Here is a 27590-nt window from a genome sequence, read left to right as displayed (position 1 = left end):
AAATGGGCGAGCGTGCTGGAAAAGCACCAGAGGCCTGTGTCGCTGCCGCATGCTTCAATGAGACTCAGGCTAGCAGAGAGCTGCGCAGGCTTCACCTACAAAAAGCTTGGGTTCGCCGCAATTTCGGCGTCGGAACTCCAATGACAGTGACCTCTGGCCGGGGTCCAGGCCCTTCCATTCACTGTGTATTTATGTATTTTTTTTCTATTTTTTTTTTAAATAAAAACCTCATCTCTCCTTCAGTTGCTTTCGTAAGTGTGTCTGTCGGTCCAGTGTCTAGCCCCGCTGTTCTACCGCTAGAAAGCGGGTGGGCCGGGCATCACTCCCCATTCCGCGAGGGTCACCCAGTACCTCACCGCTGGTGGAGAGTGGAGTCCAGTCCCCGCCTCCAGCCACACCAAGCTGCTCGGCGCCGGGGCGTCTCCCCAGGAGAAAGGCTCTTTGTGTGGGGGACAGGCTGGCGGGGCCTGCTTCCCAGCATTTTGTTTATTCAATGGAGAACAGATGACTCCTTATGAACTGAGCTGGGGCTGGGGCTAAAGACCTGTTGCAGGGGAGAGGCAAACGGGAGCAGGAAGTTTTCCTCTCAGCGACCTCCGAGGGAGCCTGTAGTTCTGGCCGAGCTGTTAAGACAGCCGACTGAAACCGGTTTTCTCCCCTGCAGGTTACCTTTCGGAAAAAAACTGAGGTTTGAATGTGTGAAAGGCTACTGAGTCAGAGACGAAGAACACTGGGTCTGGAATCTCGGTTCGAATTTAGGGTGCACCACTTGCTAGCTGTGAGACGTTAGGCAACCCACTTTTCTCTCTCGGCCTCAGTTTCACCGTCTGCAAAACCAGAGAGTTGGTGGACTAGATGATCTTTAAGGTGCTTTCTGGTTCTAGATGTTATGCTCTCTCGCCTGTGAACAGTTCTATTCGTCTTAGCCACAACTTACCCCTGTTCAGCGCATCCTAACTGCCCGAGGGTCTGTCTGGTCTTCAATGTCCTCCACTCTGTCCCGGAGATTAGTCCAGGTGAAAGCACAAGAGTTGTGCAGCCTTTGTTAGCAAACATGGTTCCACATGCCATTTTTCTTCCTGTCGGAGGACTGAAATTCACTCACTTTTTCCCTTCCCTGGGCTCAGTGGAGACATGAATCAAATCTAGCAGAACTCATCCCCAGGCCCCAAAGACTATGATGTGACTTGTTCACAAGGTCGGAGAAAGTTTGGGATCCCCAGGGCAGCCCCCGCATTCGAGGATCAACAGCCCATTAAAACTGATGAGGAGCTGACAATTTTTTTTCTGCCTCAGGCTTCCTTTACGGCCACCAGGTGGCGCGATGAACTACTGTTTGGTCCAGCCTAGGCGAGGCCGCCAAGACCAGCACCTCCCTGCTCAAAGAAAGGGATGCTGAGTATCTTGGCAAACAGAAAGGGAGAACAAGATTGCTCTGGGCTCTGAGACCCGCAGCCCAGTATCCTTCCCCCATTTTTCCACGGTCAGATGCCAATTCCTAAATCTGTAGCTTTCTGTTCTCTTTGGGCAAGACTGTGATTTCCTTGGCGTAAGGAACACCCAGTGAGACAAATTCCCTCTACTAGTGTAGCTTCCTACCCATTTTTACACCTCATAGTCTTAGAGAGATGCCTGGGTTGCTAAGAAGTTTTCGGAGGATCATCCAGCCAGCACGGATCAGAGACTGCTCTTGAACCCAGGGCTCCCTGACTCCACCCACCATGTTGCCTCATCCCTGCTATCTCCTGAAAGGATGATTGGTGCTGTTGTTCATCCTTTTTCCTGGAAGAGGACTAATGACATAAGGAGGGTGATGTCTTGACTTGCAAGTGAACTGGATTTAAGTAAGGCAGGGCTGTGCAAAGTCATCAGCCTCACTTTCCTCCAGAGTCATCAGAGTCCAGTGGCAAGACATGGCTGGATGGCCATAGATGGCAAGACATGGATGACTGGAGATGGCTCCAGATGCAGTGGGAGACCTTGGTCTTTTTAAATTAAGGTCTTTCCCAGGTCCGGAAAGGAAAGTAAACAGTGCAAAGAAGAGTGGGTTTGGAGTCAGAAAACTGAGTTTGATGGACAGGTCTGCTACTAACTTTAGGAAAGGCCTAAGGCAAGAGACTTTCTCTTTCTGGGTCTCACTTTTCTCCTCTGTAAATGAGGGAGTTGGACTAGTTTCCTTCTAGCTCAGACACTTTGTGTACTAAGGTCTCCTCCAGCTCTGGCATTCTACCCTCTATATTCCAAGGTTCTTTCCAATCCAACTCTGATTCCTATGATTTTAGAGTGGGTCAATCTTTGAGCAACCCTCAAATACGACTAGAATTTATCTGTCCCACTGGTTGTTGCCAAGCCAGGCCTGAGTGCCAGAGGGTTGGGGACTGTATAGAAGGATCCAGTTTTTGGTTTATCTGCCTGCAGTTTTCTCTCAACACTATCCCCAAATTACTTGTGGTTGGACCCTGCTTTGGCTAGGATAGGGTTGAGGTAGTGGGATAGAGGCAGATACATAAGGCACCTGGCCTGGGAGTTTCGGACTAAAGAGGAGTGGCTAAGTTCATGCCATAGGGGGAGGAGCCCTAGTGATCATCTCCACATATTTAGTGGGGAAATAGTATAGCTCTGATTCCATCCAGAGGTTTTACATCTGTCAGACAGCTACTGTTAAAGGAGGCAGTGCCTTCATGATGGGAAGGAGGGGAATGGACTCAGCATCATACTTCAAGTAGGGAATGGACCAGATGATCTCTAAAGGTTCCTTTTTACTAAGATTTGAAGAATTTATGGGTTTCAGATTCTGAGTTCACAGTTGTCAATGCCACAGAATCAAATCCCATTCAGGGACTATTAGTCTAAAACTCTGTGAGTCTAGTTCTGATTCTAAGATTGAATGAGTCCAAGTCTATCTGATCCAAAGATTCTCTTTCTCATGTTTTATCAGGCTGTGGTAGGACTGGGGACACCCTCAGGGAGCAGGGAAAAGAGGGACCTGGTGGAGGTCTTATCTTCTCTGTCCCCTCTCAGTCTGTTCTGCCCCTCTCTCTCCCTACAAGCAGTTGGTCCTCTCTGATAATCAGGAGCAGGATTGAGGCTGTCAGTGTGCCCTGCTTTGGCACTGGTTCCTTCCCTCCCCCCTGCACCCAAGACCAAGGTTGGACACCTGTAAAAAGGTTAGAGAAACAACAAACACAATGGCTATCAGTGAAACTGTCAAGGGACAGTTGAGTCAGTAAAGGGGAGGAGAAGGAAGAAGAAATAGGAGACTGGAAACCATGGCATGCATAGGTTAGATGAAAGCACCAGGGATATTTTATTTGGAGAGTACTTGGCGGTGGAGGGTGGGACAGACTTGGCAGCTGCCTTCAAGTAGCTGAAGAGCTGTCCTGGGGAAGAGGGAATTGACCTGTTCTGTTTGGTGCCAGAAGGGAGAACTAAAACCACTGGCCACAGACAGGCAGATCTTAGCTCAGTGAAAGAGAATGTCTGAGCAATCGGACTCACATGAACATGGAGGTATTAGGCAGAGACTGGATGACTGGTTACTTATCAGGAATCTTATCAAAGAGCTTCCTGCCTCAGGTGGGGGTGGGGGGGATGGTCTAGGTTACCTCAGAGTTTACTGTCTATCAGGTAAATTTATATTTCAATATAATTGGTTTGCTTTTTATCCTTTGTATTCTATTCTTTGAATTTAAAAATATTTTTCTTCACCAAAAAAAAAAAATAGTTCAGGACCCCTGCTTAGGCATGTCAGAGGAAAAATGAGACCCTCCTAGAGTGGTTTGTATTTTGACATAATAGTTTTACAGGATTTGTTGGCAAGATAGCTGACCAATGGGGAAGTACTTGAAGAAAGGCTATCATTATAATGCCTAGTCCATATATACTTTACAAAAGTTCCATTCCTCCTGAATCTAAAGACCATCATACATCATCCAATAGCTAACATAGTACATGTAGCATAAGACAATCTGAGGGATGCAGAGTGGTCATCATTAATGCAATGAACAGAGTGGAATGGAGCTAATATAAGAAAACATCTTGGCAGGGTTAAGTTTTGAGCAGAAGTTTCAAGAAGGGATAGTGAAGTAGGGTGAGGGTGTCATTTGACTAATGAGGCTAAAACAGAGATCATAAGGAGGAAAGTCGTCAGAAGTGGGGTTGAAAGCCTGGGACTCTGAAAGCTTGGGGAACATCCCGGTTTGAGGGTGACCCTAGTTCTCACCTATCATCACCTTGGACTGTGCTAGGACTTCAAACACATTCCCTTCCCTGAACTACAGCTCTGTCTTCCTTTCTCTCCAGGGTACTTTCTAGTAGGACAGATTGGATTGACTTAGAGGTGTATAACTCTAGCTCATAACAAGGGAGGCAATACTGGCTGGAGTATTGGGGGTCAAGGTTTCTCCCTCTTCTCTCTTAGATTCTTCATTCACGTTTAAAGTGTCAATAAGTGTTTCCCAATTTTTCCTCTATCACACTTATCTCTTTCTTTAGCTTTTCCAGGAATTTTTGTTGGGCTTGTATCCAGTGTATCTAGCATTTTTCTTTTGAGGCTTTGCTGTTTTCATGTTGTCTTCTTCTGAGTTTGTGTCTTGATATTCCCTACCACTGTAGCAGCTTTTTATGGTCAAATTATTTTTATTTGTTTGTTTGCTCATTTTCCAGCCTATTTCTTGACTTTTAACTTTCTGTTAGTTGAGCTCTGTTCCTTGGGTAGGGGTGGGGTGCTGTACCAAGCTTCAATCTTTTATTTGCTGCTGTTTTCAGAGCTAGTTCTGGGAGTCTGTAAGCTCTTGGTGCTTTTAAGGTGATGTGATCAGGGAAGAAATGTGGTCCCTGTTCTCCTGGTTTGTGTTCTGATCTTTACCCAGGAAAGGCCTCTGCTCCTCTGCAGTCACAAGTGCAAACAATCCTCTTGGTCCTGAAACTGAGACAAGGGTCCCTGTTCCCCTGTAGCCTGAAGGACTAGTTTTTCTCTCTGCCTTGGATTTGAGATGTGAAACTGTGCTGGGGTAGTCCTGCTCAGGGTCCTGCACCCTATGCCAGTTCAGGGTCCCCTCTCATCTCTTTCTGAGCAGTTGGCTGAGAGCTTCCAAACTAAATCTGATGCTATTGCAGTTACCTCTAAGACCCACCCCGGTGTTGGTGCCACCTGTGCTCTGCCCCCTCCTCCCCTCCATGTCCCAGACCTTTTATGGTAACCTCCTAACTTGTCATAGGCTAGAAAAATGTCTCACTCACTCCTACCTTTTGTTGACTCTACCATTCCAGAACGATATTTGACACATTGATTATAAAGTTGTTTGGAGGGGAATGTGAGAAGATCCTGGTTGGGTTGCTACTTTACGACTTCTGTTCTGCCATCTTGGCTCTGCCAATGAGTGTTAATAGTTCACAGTGTGACTTTTCCTAGGAGACTTTAAATGATAATTTAGGGCTAGTTAAGAAATAAAGTTCTACATCAAAGGAATGAAAGTCTATGGGTAGAATTTCCTTCAGCCAGAGTAGGCAGGATTTTTGGGGGGAACACTGAGACCTTCCTTCACCATTTAGACAGTTATGGGTCATATTTAGAACTGTGGACTTAGAATCAGGATGAGCTGAATTCAAATTCTGCCTCAGACACTTATTTGCTGGGTATACCCTGGGTAAATCACACAATCTCTCTTATCCTCTCTTCCTTAAAATGAGCATAATAATAGCACCTACCTTACAGATTTATAGTGAGACTCAAATTAAATAACATGTGTAAAGTGCTTTGCAAATGTTAAAGTGTTATAGAAAGGTTAGTTGTCGTGATTCTGCCAATGGAAATTGCTCACCTTGACCTTTTAGCCAGAGATAGAGGAATTGGTAGGGGTTTGCTGGCAAGTGTTTAACAACTAGTTATTAAAAAAAAGTACTCATGTCATGCTTTTAAATTTAATCTGCACATTAATCTATATATTCTCTATTGTTTTTGTAAGTCTGGACAATGAATAAAATAATAAATCAAGCCTTGACTTGTTACTTTTGTTGATAAATAAATAAATATATATATATATAGGCAATTAGGATTAAGTGACTTGCCCAGGGTCACACAGCTAGTAAGTGTCAAGTGTTTGGTCTGAGGCCAGATTTGAACTCAGGTCCTCTTGACTTCAGGGCCAGTGCTGTATCCACTGCACCACCTAGCTACCCCCTTCTGTTGATTTCTGAAGTGTAAATGTTCACACTGAAAATTTAACAATTGCCTCTCTAGAGCTGGTTTGAGCTCTACTCTCTGAGTGGTGGTAATAGTAACCACATTTCTTTGGAAGTATGAGGTTTACAAAGTGCTTTTCTCACAACGAGACTTTGTGGTAGCTGATTTAAGCACTACTACTCTCGTTTTAAAGATTCAGAAACTGAGGCTCAGAGAGGTTGCAATTTGCCCAAGACCCCACAACAGAGTGTGAGAGTTAAGACTCCAAGTCAAGACCTCTTTCCAGTGCAGTAGGGGGAAATTTGCCTAGCCTTCTGTTCCTTCCCAGGGGAAGGATCTGTCAGGAGCCTCCCAGAGACTTCCTCTATTCTCTCCTTACCTACTGTAGGCAAGTGCTGTGGGCTACAGGGCCTCCCTCATGGTGTTACGCAACCATTGTTGCCCCAGGCAGGAGGTGAGAGGGTCCCGCCCCTAGACTGCCCCACACCCAGAGCCACGGTAAATTTCAGGCACTCTGCCTCTGTCCCTGCCCCTCATAGGCTTCTCACTCCAGCAAGCACCATGCACTTCAGTGGTCTATTCTCCATCATTTTGCTTCTCTTTGTGTCTTGGACTTGGACATATAAGCCTGTTCTTGAAAAGGGTGAGTGCCTCCAATAATGTCCTCCTTTTGGAGTAGTCAGGGCAGCTCATGGCTGCATGGAGGGAGCATGCTGTCCCCAGTGACTTGACAAGCCAGGGATATTTCCAGGGACAGGTGAATGGAAGGATGGGTCTGACCTCAAACTAACCAGAGGCTATTGGGAATGGAGGGTGGGATTCATCTCCCCCCTGCCTCAGATAATTCCCCCTGATCCTAAACACAACCTCCTTCTCCTTCTCAAGCCCCACACTCTGAGATCCTTCATTTTCATGGTATAATGAGAGACGAGGACTGGACCAGGAGTCAGAGATCTAAGCTGTGGTTTCTGTTCATCCATTACCAAGAAAATGTATGAGCTTTGACAAGACACCCCCATTCAGCATCCTCAGCTGTGAAATGGGGGCATTGATTTAGAGAAATGATTTCCAAGATCCTTTTCATTCCCAACTTTCAACGTTCTAATCACTGAACTTTTCTAAGCTTTAGTTTCTTTGACTCTAGAATGGGTACAATACTGCTTTATTACCTTCCTTATGGGGTTGTTGGGAGGACCAAGTGAGATAACAGGCATAAAGTGCTTTATAACTGTCAGGTACTAATTAAATGTAAATTATACCTAGCCTTATTCTTGCCCCTCACTGGGAATGAGAGTACCTGAACCTTCTTGGTGCAGGAAGCTATATTTTCTGCCTCATCTCTCTGGGTAGGATAAAAGGCACAGACTCCCAGAGCATTCAAAGAAAATATTAGCATGTGGAATGTCAGAGTTAGAAGGAATCATGTAGTCTCACTTTACCTCTCAGGAAGCTGAGAACCAAAGGGAAGGAGATTCCTGGTATGAGGCAATAAGCAGAGGAGGGATTGGGGAGGGGGGTGAGGAATAATTTCCATTTTTCTAGGATGTTAAGGTTTGCAAAGCACTTTCCTCAGAGGTACCTTGGGAGGCAGCTAGGTAGTACAAGGATGATTCCTATCTGCAGGAATCTGAACCAGGCCCATAAGGAGAGATGATGTGATGGGGGATGCTCTTTTAGTCCCTTAGGCTGCTTACTGGGTGGGGAGGGAAACCTTCAAGGACTAGTCACCATTCCCTTCTCCCATTCTTAGGGTCCACAAAACCAGGCACCTGTCCAGAAGATAATGCCCTCTGCAGAAGGCATTATGAGGCCAAGTGCCAGAGCGATGAAGAGTGCAGTGGCAAACAGAAATGCTGTTTCTATTACTGTCACTTTGACTGTAAGTATACAGTAGAAGACAGGTTGTCAGGTAAGTGTAGCTCACTTCCAGCCCCATCTGGTCTTTATCCCTCATATCTTAGCTCTTTTTACAAGTGACCACTACCAGATATTGCTCACAGGAGAAGGTGGAGGCATGACTCCTCTGGAAAGAATTGAGTTGACTGGTCTTGGTTCTGCTCAATTTTGTGGAAAGAATGGGATGGATTCCAGTGTTAGGCAAGTTGCTTTGCCTTTCTAGGCCTCAGTTTCCCCATCTGAAAATGAAGACTCACCCTAGCTCAGTTGTCATCTCTGTGCCTCAGTTTTCTCCTCTCTAGTGTAGAGAGACCTTGTCATGCTCTTAGAATTTTTGTGAAAACCAAATGTGAAAGGTGATGGAATTTAACTTTTAGAGATTGGATCCAGCCAGTAAGTTCTCCCTCTGACCTCAAGTTATTCATATCTCTCCTAAGTAGAAGTGAAGCCAGGGTTCTGCCCAGACATTCAAGGCCAGTGTGGGAAGAAGACTCCGTCAGACGCATGTACCTGTGATGGAGACTGTCGAGGGTTGTACAAGTGCTGTCCAGGAGCCTGTGGAAAGCAGTGCCTCAGACCTCACTCAGGTAAAGAGCTCAGTTCAGTCTGGCCCTGGGGCAGCTGGGGTGGAGGGAGGGGAGTTGGGCACATAAAGGAAGGAGAAGGAGGATTAAACTCTACTTGGCCCCAGAGGGAGAACTAGGATCTTTGGGGGAGGGAGAAAGGGAGGAGTTAGAGGAAAGTAAATTTTAGGAAAGAAAAGAAAGGGAATTCTTCATAATTATAGCTGTCCAACAATGGAATGAGCTGCCTTGAGAGGTAGTGAGCTCTCTATCACCAGAGGTGCTTAAAGAGGAGGTTGGATTGTTGAGGTCTAGAGGTTTAGGGGTTCTTGGAGCCCAAAATCACACCATGTAGGTCCTGCTTGAAAGAATTCAACCCAAGTCTTCTTTCAGTCAAAGGCAAGGTTTATTAAAGATGATCCATATAGGCCTGACTCTTAAGGAATCTGACCATTTGTGATGCCTTTAAGGATGAATGGGCATGAGGAAGTCTCAGCCCCTAAATGATGGCAAGGATGGATCTTATATACAGCCAAGTAGTTTGGGGTGACCAGAGGAGGGCCTGGAAGGAGGATCTTGAAGCTAGGGTGACTGAGAGAGGAGTTTAGGGAGGATCTTGAAGCTGGGGTGACTGGGGGGAAGGGTCCTGGGAGAATCCCAATGGGAATGTCTGGGAGGTTGAATGGGGTCATCAGAGAATAGACAATGGAGGGCTAGGCTTAATTAGGATAACAAAGAATTGGGAGATTGGGCCTAGACAGATAAGGAAAGGCCAGTTGAGTGGTTTATAGCCTCAGGCAACAGCTTGAGAGTTCTTTGACCAAGTAAGTGAGTTCAAGGAAAGTTTAAGGGTTTTCTGGTGCCTATAGACAAATGGGACCCAAATTCTTTTTAGGGTGAGGGGCAAAGGTTTCTGCTTGGGCCCTTACCCCACCAGGATGACTGTAGAGGAAATTCATGGTCATAGGTTGGACCAGACTAACCTGTGAGGGCCTTTCCAACTCTGAGATCCTATAATTCTCTGATTCTTTTTTTTTTTTTGAAGTAATCGGGGTTAAGTGACTTGCCCAGGGTCATACAGATGTCTGCATCTGGATTTGAATTCAGGACCTCCTGAATCCAGGGCCTATGCTCTATCCATTGTACTACCTAACTGCCCCTCAATTCTCTGATTCCCTATGACTCTCTGAATCCCTTCTGTATAGTGGAAAGAGCTCTGCCTGTGGGCTCAGAGGACCTGGCTCTCAAACCCCATTCTGCTCCTTATTGCTGATGTGACCTTGGGCAAGTCACTTAAGTTTGATGGGTCTCAGATTTGTGATCTGTAAAATGGAGGGCTCTGACTAGAAGATAAAAAGTATCTAAGGAGCCCTGTGGCTTTAATCCTATGTTCCTGTATCACAGTCATGTTGGGGGTAGAATCACAGAATCTTAGATTTAGATTTACAAGGGATCTCAGATGGCCACCAACTCAACCTCCTTATTTTATAGATGAGGAAACTGAGACTGAGAGTGGTTAAGTGACTTGCCCAGGGTCACATAGCTAGTAAGTATCTGAGGCAGGATTTGAACTCAGGTCTGTTGGGGGTAGGAGGGTTGTTGGTAGTGATTATGAACTGATTACATATAAAGGAGCAGGGTTGCAATGAGGACTCCTTTCTGCCTGGAGACAAAATCTTTGAGGCACAGGAAGAAGAGGATTCTAGGTCAGTGTAGTCACAGAAGGCAGCCATGTGGGGAGTCAGCCTGGGATAAGGAAGGGTCTGGGGCACTGGTGTCAGGGTTATGCAGAAAGAACCAGGTCCCAACCTATATTGGCACCCGTGGGAAAGCCCTGGACACCCCCACTTAGTTACTTCCCTATACAGAAACTTCCAGGCTTTGTTAACACCAGCTGAACCAGAGTTACCTCCCTGAAACATAGAGGGCATGATTTGCTAACCAAGGAAAGTCCGGGTGGGTAGAGAGGAATATCATATAATCTGAATAGGGATAACATGCCAGTGAAGGCTTCAGAGAATGCTCTGGGTTGAGTAGGTGGGCACAGTAAGGTGAAAGAGCCATGGCCTAGACATGGGGGGATTTGAGTTCTGGTCACAGATCTTCCATTAGCATGTCTGGACAAGATGCTTCTGTGGGGTTCAGCTTTCTCCCCTATAAAGTGAATAGATGATAATCTCTTTTCCCAGCTCTAAAATTATATGCTTCTATGATAATTAAAGAAGGCTTTCCCAAAAAGATGAGCTTGAAGCCAGGTTTTGGAAAAAGGGAGGCATATGAATTAATCAAGTATATGGGGAGAAGAGGGTGGCAAAAGTTTGGAGGTTGGGCTTTTCTAAGCAGGTTGTGGGGTATAGGGTGTTCAGTTGGAATAAATAAATCATAGTTCCCTGTCTGAGAACTATCCAGAAAACACACACAAAGCCTCATTATTGGCTAGTTGAAATCAGGGTGAAAGTCAACCTTTGGAGGGTGTTGTGGGGGAAGGAAGGGCAAAGGGCAAAGGTCAAGCCTTCTCTGAATGGTCTTGATAATTGCTGGGGCCTTACACCCTGTGTATGTAATAAAATCTGGTGAGGGCGGCTCTACTATTACCAGAATGATCATCATCACACCTCACATTTCTTTAATACTTTTAGGAACTTAGAAAGCATGTGCCTCACAAAGACCCTGTAAGGTGAGTGTTACAAGGATTATTATAGTCATTTTGCAGATGTGGAATGGAGGTCCCCAAAGAGATGATTTTGCCTAAGGTCACATGACCCATAAATCTTGGAGCTGGGACCAGAACCCAGGTTTGCAGACTCCAAGGCCAAACACTTCCCATGCATCTGAGGCACCAAACCAGAGGGAGGTGATATGCTCCCATTCAAGGGAAGAGTTGGCACCATCCCCAGAAACAGTTAGGACAGAACTTCCACAGTCACTCCTCAACCAGGCCAGGGAGGAAGCCAGGCAGAATCACCAGCCCTGGATTGTCTTTGGTGCCAGTTCTATGGGTATCAGACTTACTCCATCAAGGTGAGACAACTGTGAATTTTGTAAAGCCTCCTGAAATCCAAGAGACTTTTAGGTGTGTAGTCCATGTTGTAAGTTCTCTTCCAGCTCAGCTCTAAATCCTATGATGCCAGAATTTTGTCTCTCACCTGGGCCATCCTGCATCTGTGTTCTCCACAGGGAAGCGGGGAACCTGTCCAGAGATAGTATATAGCTGTTCCTCCCCGAATCCCCCCTCCAAATGTCATAGGGACAGAGACTGCCTCGGAACTCTCAAGTGTTGCCCAGGCATTTGCGGCAAGAAATGCATGGATGCTTTGAACCCTGACTTGCCAAAGCTGGACAAGGAAACAGGTACCAGATCCCTCTTACAAGAGGTTCCTTCTTGGGAGGGAGCCCTTTTTATTCTGTGCTCTTTACAGACTGAAGGATAGTTGGGGCTGTAAGGTCATCTAAGGTAACACCATCATTTAGAGCACGAGACTGAAGTTCAGAGTGAATGGAATTCTCCTGTGTACAGCTAGTGAGGGGCAGAATGGGGAAGGGAACCCAGGCCTCTTGACTCCTAGGCCAGAGCTCCTTCCATCAGACTTTGGTGTCTTTGTAGCTCTGGCTCTTTTCCTCCTGCTCCTTTCTGACTTAGTTACAGCATGAGCCATCTCTCTCTTTTTTTCTCCTTTTAGTAGAGAAAATTATCAAGTTCAAAGAGGCCAGACGTGAAAGAGATCAATTGTTTTGGAAAATGATAGAGGCTCAAAAGGATCAAGACAGTAAGTCTGCTGGGGGACAGAGTCCCTGCCTTGTGATATTTTTCACTTGGGTTGGGAGCAATAAAGGGTTGAATTTCCTGAAAATTACCAAGGCTTGTCCTCCTCGGTGACCCAGGGTATAGGGATGCTGGTGAATTCATTTGCAGCCAGAGCAGGGCCAGATCCCTAGAGGATGGAGAATGCTTTAAGAGACAAGATTCAATTGGTGGTTCTGGTGTCTAGTTCATATAGTCATTAACTGGCTCTAGGACCTTGGGCAAACACCTTTCTCTCTTTGGGCCTCATTTTCCTCATCTATAAAATAAAAGAGCTAGGTTAGGAGATCTCTGAAGTCGAATCCAGCTGTCAGATCCATGATAAACCTTGATCTTTGGAGAGGCTCCAGGGGAAGGGATCTTTCCCTATTCTTCTTGGGAAGTGAAGATGGGAATGGGTCAACTTACACAGGAAATGGGTACTTTTCCCTGGGGGACTGTGGAATGAACTTTATGCACTTGTACTTTCCCAGTGGAGGGAAAGAATGATAAATGAAGACCTTTCAATTGCCAAGAACCTAGAAGGGATCTGGTTTGAAAAGTCACTGACACTGATGACCCCCTCTCTTGCTTTCCTATTGATATTCTTCCTGGGCATGATTGGTTGGGAGCAATGAACACTTGTGCCTCGTTGGTTGGCATATCAGATATCTTCTGTCTGGTTGGTTTAAGAATTGGGTACCTGTGTCTCATTGGTTGATGTCAAAAGACACCTCTGTCTGACTGGTTGTGGTTCTCAGTGGGGTTTTGGCTGAACCATTTTGATCCCAGGGAGCCTGAGGCCCTGACCTGAAGACATGTAAGTTCTGATGAAGATGAGATGATGAATGAAGTCTCTCTGTCTGCATTTTCTCTCCTTTCTGCAGCTGAGAGGGGTTGGAATCAGGAGGTGGTCCTTTCCTTGGCCAGAACTTGGTATAGGACCAAAACCTTTTGATGTCATTTATCCAGCCCCTACCCTGGAACCTAGAAATCATAGCTTGTCAACTGCTGGGAACCTTACCTAGAAGAAGTGTTCAGGAGGGCCCCTGATCAGTTTTTATTGTTTTTTCAATTCACTTGATGAGATAATATGGTATAGACTTTTGTAGGAAGGGGGCACATCCCATGAAACTTGGTATAGCCCCTAGGCCCTTGCTGAGACGACACAGTGACCTCCCCTGATTGGTTCATCCTTACTGAGCGGTACCAGGATGACTGGCTAACCGAGGCTCAGGAGAATAGCCTCTCATTGGAGGTGCTGCCTCCCCCTGAGGTCTCTTGGACAGAGGAGAAATGACCCCCACCCTGGGGGGAGGGGATCTCTTTTCCTCATACTTCCTCTCTCTTGGATTTCTAGACTACAGTGCAGTAAGAGGATACAGTAGGAATAGTCATTTCTCCCTGAAGTGACTTCAGGCAGAAACACACAGCAAGGAGAAACACGGGCTTTCCTTGAAGAGCCTGTGCTGTTTCCTAGACTTTCCAGTTCTTGGTGGGCTTGGTTTATCTTTCTGTTTCCTTTTCGGAGCACAGGCTGATGATGACCAATGCTGACAAGTAGATGTTTTCAGCCTCTAGGGTTAAAATCATTGGTAATCTTGAGTTCAAGAACTTCTGAGTTTGAGAACCTGGCACCAGGAACCTGGAGGGAGAAAATGTCTTGACCAGAGCCCTTCTCTGAAGAGGACAAGAGCACTGCCAGAAGCCTTGTGGAGCTGAAGGACTAAAGCCATGCCAGGGCAGGAGGTCTGGACCTCGCCAATAGTCCAGGATATTTCTCTGAGTTGTTTGGACAGTGGCACTGTGAGGCAAATGGCTGACATTTGATCAGTGTAGCATGTCTTTACTTTTGGTGGAATTTAATAAGGGTAATGGGCTATTAGGTTGTTATGTTTCTTATATGTGCTTATGAGTGTCTGGGTACTATGTGTCTTATTCAGGTTCTGTGGCAGAGGAAATAGCAATCTGTCCTATATCTGATAACCAAATTGTCTCTCAAAAACCTTTATGGGAGGGCATATTGTTGTCAACATATATGGAAACTCAAGATCCCCAGGTGAGGGCATGAACGATCCAGAGAGAAAGAACTTTATCCCTTTATGGTCAGAATTTTCAGAATGAGTCCAGGTGTGTTTGCTGGTGGCCCTGGACCATGGATAATATTTGGAGCATAAATCTTAGATTGCAAGAACTGACTTTCTGAGAGACCTCAGAGACCCTTGGTTTCAACCCCCCATCACACAGATGAGAAAACTAAGGCCCACGGAGGGGAAAGGATTTGCCCAAGATCAAAGTTCTCCTAGGGAGTGGCAGAATCCCAACTTGTACCCAGGACTTCCAGGAAGTCCAGGCCACACTACTCCTCTTGGGCTCTCTTGCCTTGGGGTCTGTCTGTAGTAATAATGATATCTAGCATTTCTATAGAGCTTTAACATTTACATAGTGCTTTATTTGATCTTCCCAATAATCCCAGGAGGTAGGTGCTTATTATTATTATTATTCCCATTTTACAGATGAGGAATGGAGGCTAAGAGACATAAAGTGAGGGTCATATAGCTGACTGGTATCTGAGGCAGGCTTGGAATCCAGGTCTTCCTGATTCTGTCCAATACTCTATCCACTTTGCCACCCAGCCATCCCACTTCCTTCAGCACAAGGCGTTAGTTGCCATATCCTTAAAGTCTAAGTTTGGGATTCAATATATTGTACTTAAAAAAAAAAGTCTTCTTGACAGGATCTGTGATGTGATCTACTGGTTTAGAGTGAAAGAATGCTAGGGTCCCCTTTTTTGGAGTATTCGTTGCCTGGTTATTCCTCCGTAGGCTTCAGTCTGGGCTAGAAGTTGGCATTGAGACTCTGCTCTGTTCCTGGGGGTCTGAATCACACCACTGCTGCTGCTTCTGAGCTGGCTCTGTTCTCTGTGCACCACCCTGGGACTCTCTACCTGGGAACACCACCCCCAGGCACTGGTCCCTTTCTCAGTCTGCTCTTGGTGGACATCTGAGTCTTGGTGACCCAGAACTGGGTAATGGGTGCCAAAGCTTCCAGTTAGCAGCTGTCCAGTCCTCTGCATGCTGTGCTCCTTGATGTGTCTGGGACTTCCTCTTACGCTGGTGCATAGCCATTCCTTGGGCACTGGGGTCCTCAGTCTGCTGTGTGTTTGTGGCTAGAACCCACCCCCAGTCCCTATAGAGCTCTCCATCTGTCTTCCTATGCCAACCTAAGCTGAACAAATAACTCAATGTTGGTTTTTTTTTTTCTGGCTTTCAACATTAGGATCCAGTCTGGCACATTTTCTGGATCTATTTGGAGGTGGGATTTTTTTGGGGGGTGGAGGAAGGAGCTCACTGTCTGACTTCCTACTTTTCCACCATATTGCCTCTGCCTCTTCTGATGACAAATTCTATCCACTGTGTCATGCTGTCTTTCATTTGATAATCTACTTTAATATAGGCAAATATAGGTTAATTAAGGAAAAAAAATACACCCAGGTCAGCCTTTCCAAGTATCTGGTACAATTATAGAGGCCATCTTGGTCGGACTTAGATCAGCCTTATTTACAAATTCTTCTATGCCAGTGGGCAGGCCCATGACTTGAGTCTGTTTTGATGCCAAATCTTTCTTCTTTTGAGCTTTAATTTACCCCTTAGGCCACCTCAGGAATCAGTTCCAATCTCATTGGCTTTTGATATTCCAAAAGCCTTTCCTAACCATTATGTCATAGTGAAGTAATCAGAGGAGATGCTATTACTGGAAACCAAAGCAATTCATTGATATGCTCAGTGTCATGCAGTAAATGAGTGACGGTGACAAGATTAGAACCCAAAACTGGGCTCCCAATAAAGGTGCACTCTCCAAAAGTATAGGAAGTGTTGTGAAATCAGACATTGGTGAGTTGATTTATTTTTAAAAAATATTCAGAACCTGAACCAATAATGAGTATTTCCATGTACATAGAAGAATATAAAAGCAATTCTATATGAAATTATGAACTGAGATTACAAACCACTTGATTTTTTTTTTTTGCTTTTTTGGTGAGGTAATTGGGGTTAAATGACTTGCCCAGAGTCACACAGCTAGTAAGTGTCAAGTGTCTGATGCTGGATTTGAACTCAGATCCTCCTGACTCCAAGGCCAGAGCTCTATCCACTGCACCACCTAGCTGCCCCAAAACACTTGATTTAAAAAAAATATTTAATATATTCTGCATGTGGCTACAAGTTGTCCTACTTGTCTGTCTTTTCTTCTAAGTATCTTTCTTTTCTCTTCTGTGCATCTAGTAAACTGTTTCAAAGGCCATCTTTCTTGGGCATCACTATTGCTATTCTCTATCCCTGACATATCTGCTCAAATAAAAATAGTATTAAAGAGAGAAAAATCTGTTTAATAAATAGATATAGTTAAGCAAAGTGAATTCACACAGTGGCCATGTTCAGACATATCTATAGCTATATCTGCATCTGTATCTACATCCACATCTCTATCTTTTCCTGGTGTCTCTCACCTCTCTGGCAGGAGGTGGATAACATGCTTCGCCATTGGTCCCCCGGACACATGGACACTGGGGTGTCATAACACCAGGAAGGACAGGAAGACATGCTACAGAGAGGCCAGCATCAAGACTAGGTCCTAACCCCTTCTGCAGGGGGGATGGGAGGGCTTGACTCAGGCCTGAAACTGGTTCATTTTGGTTCATTAAGGTGAAATGAGAAGCTCAAAGGTTATTCAACAGTTAATAAAAGGAGGTTTTACCAGCCACAGCACAGAAAGGATACTCACCCCAGCCACTAAAGCACTTAGCTTGTGTAGATTGTTGACCACTGAAGGACAGGATTTAAAGTCAGAAGGGACCTTAGTGAAAATAGGATCATAGCTCTAGTGCTGGAAGGGACCTTGACAAATGAGAAAACTGAGTCCCAGAATAGGGAAATGACTTGTTTAAGGTCACTCATTTCTAACTCAGGTGTTTTGAAATCAAACCAAGCCAAACTCTTTTGCATGTAAAATGAACTGTAAATGCTAAGGACTGTCTGACTTAGCCTATGCCTCTCTTTCCTCTTTCTCTCTCTCTAACCCAGCAGTACTAGCCCCATCCCTTCCTCTTGGGCCTCAGGGAAAAGGACAGTCAACATTTTAGGCTTGTTCAAGGCTTCCTCCTTGTGAAGCCCCACCCTAGAGAGTAAAGATGATCCCTGATGCAATTCTCTGGAGATCACATCCACTGAGGGGGATATAAATGCCAAGCCCTTGCACCAGTTACCCAAGAGCTCCTGTCCTCACCATGAAGCCCAGCAGCCTTTTCTTCCTCATGGTACTCCTCACCCTGATGTCCCTGGCTTCATTTGGGACACAAAATAAAAAAAAAAACAAAACAAAGAAACAGGTGAGGTCAGGGCCAGGGAGAGTTTGCTGGATGGAGGATTGAGGAAGTCCCTCTGTCCCACCAAGGCTAAGCTTTTAGGAGTAGAAAGTTTGGGCTCTCTGGACAAAGAAGAAAGCTTTCTAGATCCCCCAAGACTCTCAGTGGTCCCTCCCCATGGCCCAGTCCCAGCTGGGGCTGCTGTTTGAGAAATATCTAAGGTTTTAGGATTCCCAGCTTCATTCCCATACTCTGTGCGTCTCAGGCTCATTCTCTGTCTCACCCTTTGGCTTATTCTTACTCTCAGTCACTCTTTCTTTGTCTCCAGCTTCTTTCTCTTGCTCCTAACATAGCCTTTCTCCATCACTCTGTCTCTGTCTCTATCTCACCCTCTATCTCACTCTCTGCCTGCTTCTCTGCTGCCATCTCTATTGCTATTGTCTTTCTGTCACTGTCTATTTCTCTGGGAGGCAGCATGTTCCAGTGGAGTTTACTGTTCTTTGAGTCAGGACACCAGAATTCAAGAACTGTCTCCACCACCTACTGGTGAGTAAATCACCAGAATCTGTCCAAATTTTAGTCTTGGCTTCCTCATCTATAAAATGGGATCATAATACTTTCACTGCCTACGCCTGAGCAGGAGAGCCATGGTTCCAGAGGCTGCTGGGGGCAGAAGGGGATTAGCAGATTTCCAAGCAGGAATGAAAGGAGGGCCGCACATATGGATACTGTGGAAGCTCCAGACTGTAGCTGTGTCAGATTTCCTGGGACGAGAGAGATGTTTTAAGGTCAGCTAGCCCAGCAGGGGAGTAAATGAGTGCCTCAAGTCAAACTTGAATTGGGGGGAATTGTTCTAGAAATTAAACCCTCTGACTTTCCATGGCCTTGGCCTTATCAGATATAGTAAAGGAAGGAAAATGCCCGGGTTTGTCACTCCAGTGTTTAATGATGAATCCAAACCCATGTGAGCATGATGGAGATTGCCGTGGTGAAAAGAAGTGTTGTGTAGGCCTGTGTGGGAAGATCTGCAGAGCTCCAGTGAAAGGTATGGAGGCTCTCTGAGCTCAGGATCCCTACTCATCCCCTTTGTCCTTGCTCCACCCTTTCCCCTGATTATTTGACCCTTGCCAAGCCCACAGAACAGGACTGGGCTTGAGGGGAGTCCTCGTCTTTCTTTTTGTCCTATATTCCTGTGTCCATCTGTCTCCCTCCCACATTTAACAACCAAACTCTGCACTGCGTTGGAGATCTTAGTCTGTCCATTTGAGATTTTCTAGTCTATGGGAGTCCTTCCAGCTACTGATTCAGATGCCTTGACTTAAGGCTTGGGGGATGGGATGGGGGAGCAGAATGGGAGCTGAGGGTTCTGGCAAGGTCACCAGTTATGGGCTGGACTTAGAGGTAGGGGTCCTGAGGTCTCTCCAGCCACTTGTTCAGTACTTTTCTTACTGGCTACAGCAAAGAGGAGTTAATTTTTCTGTGTCTTTGTATGTGTGTGCCCGTGACTTTCTATCTCTATCTCATTTTCTGTCCATCTACCATTCCTTTGTCTCTGTCTCCTCCTCTCTCACTGTGCTAATCTCTTATTGTCATCCATCCGTGTGTCTCCTAGCCAATGTTCCTGGCTGGGAGGTGCGGTGTGGCTCATCCCCCTGCGACGTGACTCCTGCCTCTTCAGTGTCAGGCTGGGCTCAGTCCCTCTTCCACCAGGACATCTCCCCTCCCTGACCTCCCAGACCCTGAGAGTCATAACATTAGCAGCTGGGAGAGTTCTTAGACGTCATCATTGAGTCCAACCTTGTCACGTTACAGGAGAGGGAAAAGAAACTAGAGCAGAGGAGTGACTGGCCCAAAGTCACAGTGCTACAATACTATATGCATAGAGATATGCCTGCATCTTGGGGACAGCCCCCTGTGTGAGGGTCCCCTCTGCCGTCCTCAGAGTCAAGCTTCCCTCTCCACTGGCAGATATAGGAGCTCAGGCCTCTGTGCCCTCACCCCGTTGGCCTCCTTCTGCAGGAGCTGACAAAGCAGGACCTGCCCCATACCTCCTTTCTGTGTCTCCATGCTGAAGCCAAACAGTGCCACCCACAGGGCTGGGCAGTGCCCAGAGAGGCAGAAATGTTACTATTACTATGGCTCCAGATGTGCATGCCCTGAAGAAACTAAAACCTAGAATCAGAGCCTGCCCAAGGCAGGGAGAGGCAGGGAGGAAGAGGGGCCAGAGATTCCAGAGGGTGAGGCTGGAGGGACAAGAGGAGGGAAAGACAGACAAGCCCCATAGTGAGGGAGAAGAGAGAGGAGGCAGAGGAGGCTTCAGAGAGGGGGAGAAGAGAGGCAAGACATACTGCAGGGTGAGGCTGGAAAGATATCTGGGAGTGGGAAGACCAGGCAGGAAAAGACAGACTCAAATTGAAGGTGAAGTCTCAGCTCCAAAATCGGATCTTGGTCTTGTTCTTCCTGGGGTAGAGAGGGAGGGAGGTGGGGCAAGTCCCCTGGGCCCAGAGAGGGATGCCCTGAGGAAAGCCTCCTCTACCTTGTTCAACTCTGCCTCCTACATTTCCTCAAAGTCAGAGAAATGCCCAGAACATTGGACCTGGGTAATAAGGTTAACCCTAAAAGCCACTGTAAGGATGATGGACAATTGTGGGCCCTTTGAAGTCATATTGATGAATTTGTGGTAAGGTCTGCTAGTCCACAGGAATTATGGAATCTTTCTGATTTTGCACTCCCCCCTTCCCAAACTCCCAGCATTCAACTGCTTTCCCTGTCCAATATCCTTCCTTGACCCCTAGAATAGGCTTCTGTTTTGATCTCCCTTTCCATCATCCATTAGACAAAGTATCACCCTCTGCTCCCTCTATAGAGGTGACCCTATGCCAGCCCCCTTGTCCCAAGCAAAGACAACACCACCTCCTTCTCCTAGTAGATTTCAAAGTGTTGATGGAGGCGATGTGTTGTAGTGGAAAGGCCCTGGGTTTAGGGTCAGAAGACTTAGGATCTGATACTGTACTAATCCATCCATTTACATTGTTTTAGAGATAGAGAAGAGTGGTGATGTCTTCCCCAAGCATTTTGTAGGCTCTCCGAGCCTACATGCTCCAAAAGCTCATTAGTCCCAAGTTGCTAGTATAAATAACATTCCTTTTATCACTCAATAACCCCTATTTGGGCCTAGGTACAGTTTGATTCCTTTTCCCTTGAATCTTTAACTGTTGAGATTCCTAATGTCATGACTCCTTATGCCTTCATATACCCTTTTTGCAGATAGCACTAGGAATTGGGGCAGCAAGAGCTGGGTTTTGAGTTGGGGAGGGTTAGTTTCTAACTTGAGTCTCTTATCTGGCTTTTCTTCCTTAGAGTGATTCCGGTTCCTGTGCTGAGGCTGTCGGACTCATATATTTGGATTCTAGGATGGCAATGTTCTTTCCCTCTGCTATAGCTGGGCCTTTGGGGAGAAGCCAAAATATCTGTGCTAGAGAGCTTCTCATAGACCAGGGGCGGGGAACTTCTGGAAGAAATTTGGATTGAGTCAAAAGGCCACACTTAAGGACTTAGAAGGCCACATGTGACCTTAAGACCTCAGATTCTCCACCCCTGGATCAGGTCTATCACCAATAATACCTGTAGGTTGGAGGCTCCTGTCTTCTCCTCCCTTGTATAGCTTCTCCTGCAGTACTGGCTCAATCAAATTTTGCTCATATAACTCATATCAAAATCCTTCGTGAAACATAAAACACAGGCTCTGTGTATGTGGGCAACTTCTGCACATTGTATTGTCTATATGAATAAATGAGGCTCTCCTTGGCACCTCTGAATTCTTGGGTCATGGACTCTTCTCTGAAGGGGGTAGGAATGTACATGTTCAATAAAGTAGTTGAATGAAGGAATGAATGAAATTGTGAATGAAGAGATGAATATATGAGTGAGGGAGTAGAGCAGCCTGTGTTCAGGTACTACACTCATATTGCCTTCTTATGACAATTTTTGTTATCTCAACATCCACTGACCCCTACCTAATTTTATCATTTCATTGAACAATGAAGATGTCATAGGATTTCAGATTAGGATTTTATTTCCCCCCAATTAAAAGTAAAGGCCACTTTCAATATTCTTTTTTTTTTTTTTTGGTAAGGCAGCTGGGGTTAAATGACTTGCCCAGAGTCACACAATTAGTGAGTGTTATGTGTCTGAGGCTAGATTTGAACTCAGGTACTCCTGACTCCAGGGCCGGTGCTCTATCCACTGCGCCACCTAACTGCCCCCAAAATTCATTTTTAAAACTGAGTTCCAAATCCTCTCCCTCCCTCTTTAGCCCCTTCATTGAGAAGGCAATCAATTTTATACAGGTCTGACCTGAATAGTCATACAAAATATACTTCCATATCAGTCATATTGTAAAAGAAAATGTAGACAAAAATAAAAATCCAAGAAAAATAAAGTTAAAAAAAGTATGCTTTTATCTGTATTCAGACTCCATCAGTTCTCTCTGTGGGGATGGTAACATTTTTCATCATAAGTCCCTCAGAGTTGTCTTGGATCATTATTATTCCTCAAAACAGCCATGTTATTCATACTAGACCATCATACAATATTATTATTACTGTGTTACAATGTTTTGCTCATTTAACTTTGCATCAGTTCATATAAGTCTTTCCTAGTTTTTCTGAGAGCATCTAGTTCACCATTTCTCATCATGAAATAGCATTCCATCATAATCATATACCACAACTTGTTCAACCATTCTTCAATTAATTGGCATCCCCGTAATTTCCAATTCTTTGCCACTGGAAAAGAGCTACTTTAAACATTTCTGTTCATATAGGTTCTTTTCCTTTTTGGGGGGGGGGATTTAGACTAAGTAGTAGTATTGCTAGGTCAAAGGGTATGCATAGTTTTGTAGGCCTTTGGTGATCACAGGCCTGTGCTCAGAAAAGGAAATAGAAAGGCACAACAAGCCCACCAAGAACTGGAATGTCTAGGAAGGAAAGTCAGGCTCATGAAGGAAAGTCCATGTCTCTCCTTGCCATGTGCTTCTGCCTTAAGTCACTTAGGGAGGAATGACAATTCCTCTTATATCCTCTTACTGCACTGTAGTCTAGAAATACAAGAGAGAGAAAGTATGAGGAAAAGAGATCCCCTCTCCTAAGGGTTGGGGTCATTTCTCCTCTATCCAAGAGACCACAGGGGAGGCAGCACCTCCAATGAGAGGCTATTCTCCTGAACCCTGGTTAACAGTCATCCTGGTACAGTTCAGTAACTATAGCCCAATGGAGGGAGTTCTCTGTGTCCTCACAGCAAGGGCCTAGGGACTATACCAAGCTACAGTGGTTATGCCCCCTTCCTCCAAAAGTCTATACCCTATTATCTCATCAAGTGAATTGAAAAACCAACAAAACTGATCAGGGGTTCTATATAAGGTTCCCTGCTCCTGGCAAGCTATAATTCTGAGTTCTAGGGTGGTAAATGACTTCAAAAGGTGTTTTCCCACATCAAGCTTTGCTACCTTCCAAAAATGGCCAAGGAAAGGACCACCTCCTGACTCCAACCCCTCTCAGCTGTAGAAAGGAGAGAAAATCCAGAGAGAGTGACTTCTTATCATCTCATCTTCATCAGAACTCACATTTCTTCAGGTCAGGGTTTCAGACTCCCTGGGGCCCCAGTGGTTCAGCTAAAACTCCACTGAGAACCACAACCAATCAGACAGGGAGGTCTGACGACTCTAACCTGTTGGACATAGGTACCCAACTCATAAACCAACCAGACAAAAGACATCTGATTTGCCAACCAGTCCAGGCCCAAGTGTTCATTGCCCCCAACCAATCACACCCAGGAAGAATACTAATAGGAAAGCAATTCTTTATTGGACAGAGAAGGAGTTATCAATGTGGTAACTTTCAAACCAGATTCCTTCTAGGTTCCTGGTAACTACAAGGTCTTCATTAATCATTCTTTTCCTCCACCTGGGAAGGTGCAAGCGGAAAAGGTTGATCCCACAGTCCCCCAGGGAAAAGTACCTATTTCCTGTGTAGGTTGACTCCTTCTGCTCCATTCCTATCTTCACTCCCCAGGAAGAGTAGGGAAAGATCCCTCCCCCTGGAGTCTCTCCAGAGATCAAGGTTTATCATGAATCTTAGAGGTGGATTGGACTTTAGAGATCTTCTAACCTAGCTCCTTTTATAGATGAGGAAAATGAGGCCCAAAGAGAGAAAGGTGTTTGCCCAAGGTCCTAGAGCCAGTTAATGCCTATATGAACTGGACACCAGAACCACCAATTGAATCTTATCTCTTGAAGTATGCTCCAAACATTAGGGACCTGGCCCTGCTCTGGCTGCAAGTGAATTCCCCAGCATCCCTATTCCCTTGGTCACCAAGAAGGACAAGCCTTGACAATTTTCAGGGAATTCAACCACTTATTTCTCCCAATCCAAGTAAAAAATGTCACAAAGCAGGGAACTCCCCCCCCCCCCAGCAAACGTACCGTTTCCTCCTGTGACTTGGTTAGTTTTGCATACACAATTCCAACCTTTCTGATAATTTTCCCTGCTAAAGAGAGAAAAAGGGAGAGATAGTCCATTCAGCAACTAAGTCAGAAGGGAGCAGGAGGGAAAGAACCAAGGCCATGAAGACACTATAGTCTACTGGAAGGAGCTCTGGCCTACGAGTTAAGCAGCCAGGTTTCCCTTCCTCATTCTGCCCCTCATTAGCTGTGTGACTTCAGGAGAATCCCATTCTTTCTGAGATTCCGTCTCTTACTCTATAAATGATGGTGTTACCCTAGATGACCTCACAGCTCTAAGGATCCTTCAATGTGTAAAGACTGCAGAAGGAAAAGGGCTCCCTCCTGACCTAAGCAAGAGTAAGCGGTTTTCTTGTCCCGCTTTGGCAAGTCAGGGTTCAAAGCATCCATGCACTTTTTGCCTCAAACACCTGGGCAACACTTCAGAGTCCCAAGGCATTCTCTGCCTGTATGAGATTTGCTGGCGGGGATCTGTCTTGATACATTGATATATTACCTCTGGACCAGGTCCCAGCTTCCCTAAAGACAACACAGATACAGGATGGCCCAGGTTAAAGACAAGATTCTGGCATAGGATTTAGAGCTGAGCTGGAAGTGCACTTAGAACATGGACTCCATAACTAAAAGTTTCCTGGATTCCAGGAGACTACAAAATTCACAGTCGTCTCACCTTGATGGATTAAGTCTGATACCCATAGAACTGGCACCAGAGACAATCCAGGGCTGGTGATTCTGCCTGGCTTCCTCCCTGGCCTGGTTGAGGAGTGACTGTGGAAGTTCTGTCCTGACTGTGACTGGGGATGGTGCCAACCCTTCCCTTGAATGGGAGTATATCGCCTCCCTCTGGTTTGGTGCCTCAGATGCATGGGAAGTGTTTGGCCTTGGAGTCTGCAAACCTGGGTTCTGGTCCCAGCTCCAAGATTTATGGGTCATGTGACCCTAGGAAAAATCATCTCTTTGGGGACCTCCATTCCACATCTGCAAAATGACTATAATAATCCTTGTACTCACCTAAGTTCCTAAAAGTGTTATAGAAATGTAGGGTGTGCTGATGATTATTCTGGTGATAGTGGAGCCCCCCTCCCCAGGTTCTATTACGTGCACAGGATGTAAGGCACCAGCCATCACTAAGACCACCAGAGAAGGCTTGCTCTTTGTGCTTCCTTCCCTTCCTTCCCTTCCAGCACCCTCCAAAGGTTGGCTTTCACCCTGATTTGACCTAGGCAATAATGGGCTTTGTGTGTGTTTTGAGCCAAGATGGCAGAATAGAGATACCAACCCAGCCAGGCTCTTCCCACATTCCCCCTCCAAACAACTTTATGACTAATGTGTCAAATGTCATTCTGGAATGGTAGAGTCTACAAAAAGTAGGAGTGAGATTTTTCTAGCCTCGGACAATTTAGGAGGTCACCAGAAAAGGTCTGGAACACTGGGCTGGGGGCCCACCCAGAGTACAGGGGGCAGCTACACCAGTGTATGCATGTATATATTAAATATATACATTGTATATCTATAATATGTGTGTACATATTATATCTATATATTATATATTTGTGTATATGTACATATATATAAAATGTGTATATTGCAAAGAATAGCAAAATGAAAATGCAAATTAGTAGCGATATGACAATACGTTTGCAGCATTTCATTTTTACACCAACAATTAATGACCTTTTGATCTGAGCAGTTACTAGGCCCCGTGTAGGCAACAATGTGTTCCCTGATTTTCCAGTCTCCTACCTCCAACTCTACCTTCAACTACTTCGGTGACCACAATAAGATGGGCTAACTTTTTCTGCAAGGACTTCCGGACCAGTGGCATTGACACCATTATGTCCAAGACCATAGTGTCCCCATTGAGAGAATTATAGCACAGCATGCAAGTAAACCAATTGGGGCTCACAAGGAGTACCAAGACACACTGGATGATATAGTGAAAATTCCAAAGGAACAAAGGGTACTTTCCTCCTGGTTGGGTAATTTAGTAATAGTCATCAGATATACGTAGCCGTAGCACGAACAGCATATTCAGGAAGGATACAGGACAGACAGCTTCCCTATCTCTATGTTGGTCATGCTCACACAGCAGTCAGAAGCTTGTGTCAAGGCCGGAGGAGGAGATCCTGGCTCCACATTGGCTAGTTTTTATACTTAGGTGTCAGAAAGCTATATGAATGATTTTGAAAGTTAGCCCTCTTGACCAATTAAGTCTTAAGGATAGTTACAATACCCCACCCCCCTTTTTGGGAGGCATTTGAGGTTAAAGGACTTGCCCAGGGTCACACAGCTGATAAGTGCCTGAGGTCGGATTTGAACTCAAATCCTCTGGACTCGAGGGCCAGTGCTCTATCCACTACACCACCTACCTCCTCTACAATACCTTTTAAGGAAAAAATAGCCTAGCCTGAATAGGATAGATGTTGCTCCTATGACAGTTGACATTTATATTGTGTTTTAAAATTTGCAAAGCACTTTATGGATTCACAACAACCAGGGGCCATGGGTACTGCTGTCATTATTTTTCCAATTTTACAGGTGAGAAGACTCAATGTGGTTAAATGACTTACTTGCTCATGACCTCACAGCTAGTGTTTCAGGTCTTCCTGGCTATGGGGTCAGCACTCTATGCATTAAACTTCCTCATATTGAGCTGAGATCTATAACTTTAACTGCCTACAACTTAGTTCCTAAGTTTGCCTTCTAGGGTCAAACAGAACATCTCTGAACCCTCTTCACACCACAGTGCTTGAAGATAGTGTTCATTACCTCTATCCTCCCCATATCTTCTCTTCTCAAGTCTGAACAACCCCCATGCCTTCAATTAACCCTTATATGACATGATTTCCAAACCCTTATCATCTTGGTTACCCATCTATTTTCTATAGCATTAATTCCAAATTTGTCTGTCTAGATTTTTATTTGTTTGTTTGTTTGTTTTGTCGGGCAATTGGGATTAAGTGACTTGTCTGGGATCATGCAGCTAATAAGTGTCAAGTGTCTGAAGCCAGATTTGAACTCAGGTCTTCCTAATTCCCCAGGGTGGGTGCTCTATCCACTGTGCCACCTAACTATGCCCATCTAGATTAAAAAAAAAGATTTTGCTTTTGTTTTTATATCATTTTCCTTTCTTCATCTCTCCCAGAGATCTATTCCTTATAATAAAGAATAAAAAAGAGAGGAAGAAAACTATTTCAGCAAAACTACCCAATGTATAAAAAAAGTCTGACGTTATATGCAGTGTTTCACATTCAGGATTCCCCATGTAAGCAGAGATGTGGACA

General features: G+C 45.3%; 1 protein-coding gene across 1 annotated transcript; it reads left to right on the top strand.

Annotated features, from left to right (window-relative positions):
• Positions 1–2: 2 nt before the first annotated feature.
• Positions 3–21504, top strand: LOC114032995. Its single transcript, XM_027848442.1, has 9 exons — positions 3–168; positions 301–443; positions 6632–6827; positions 7935–8093; positions 8521–8667; positions 11821–11994; positions 12324–12410; positions 18685–18831; positions 21147–21504. Exons 1-9 carry the CDS (start codon positions 3–5, stop codon positions 21149–21151), a joined length of 1224 nt encoding a protein of 407 aa, XP_027704243.1. The 3' UTR covers positions 21152–21504.
• Positions 21505–27590: the final 6086 nt, after the last annotated feature.

The sequence above is a fragment of the Vombatus ursinus genome, unplaced genomic scaffold (genome assembly GCF_900497805.2).
Source record: "Vombatus ursinus unplaced genomic scaffold, bare-nosed wombat genome assembly UNPS02000580.1, whole genome shotgun sequence".
Classification (NCBI taxonomy): domain Eukaryota; kingdom Metazoa; phylum Chordata; class Mammalia; order Diprotodontia; family Vombatidae; genus Vombatus; species Vombatus ursinus.
The sequence above is the reverse complement of the archived record's forward strand: the minus strand, read 5'-3'. Positions and strand labels throughout refer to the sequence as shown.

What these genes read in the sequence shown, in the direction of transcription:
- LOC114032995 (XM_027848442.1), top strand. Translation starts at nt 3, where the DNA reads ATGGGCGAGCGTGCTGGAAAAGCACCAGAGGCCTGTGTCGCTGCCGCA. An exon ending in TAAGCCTGTTCTTGAAAAGG is followed by an intron (nt 6,828 to 7,934) that starts GTGAGTGCCTCC and finishes TCCCATTCTTAG; the next exon opens with GGTCCACAAAACCAGGCACC. An exon ending in GGCTCAAAAGGATCAAGACA is followed by an intron (nt 12,411 to 18,684) that starts GTAAGTCTGCTG and finishes TGGCCTTATCAG; the next exon opens with ATATAGTAAAGGAAGGAAAA.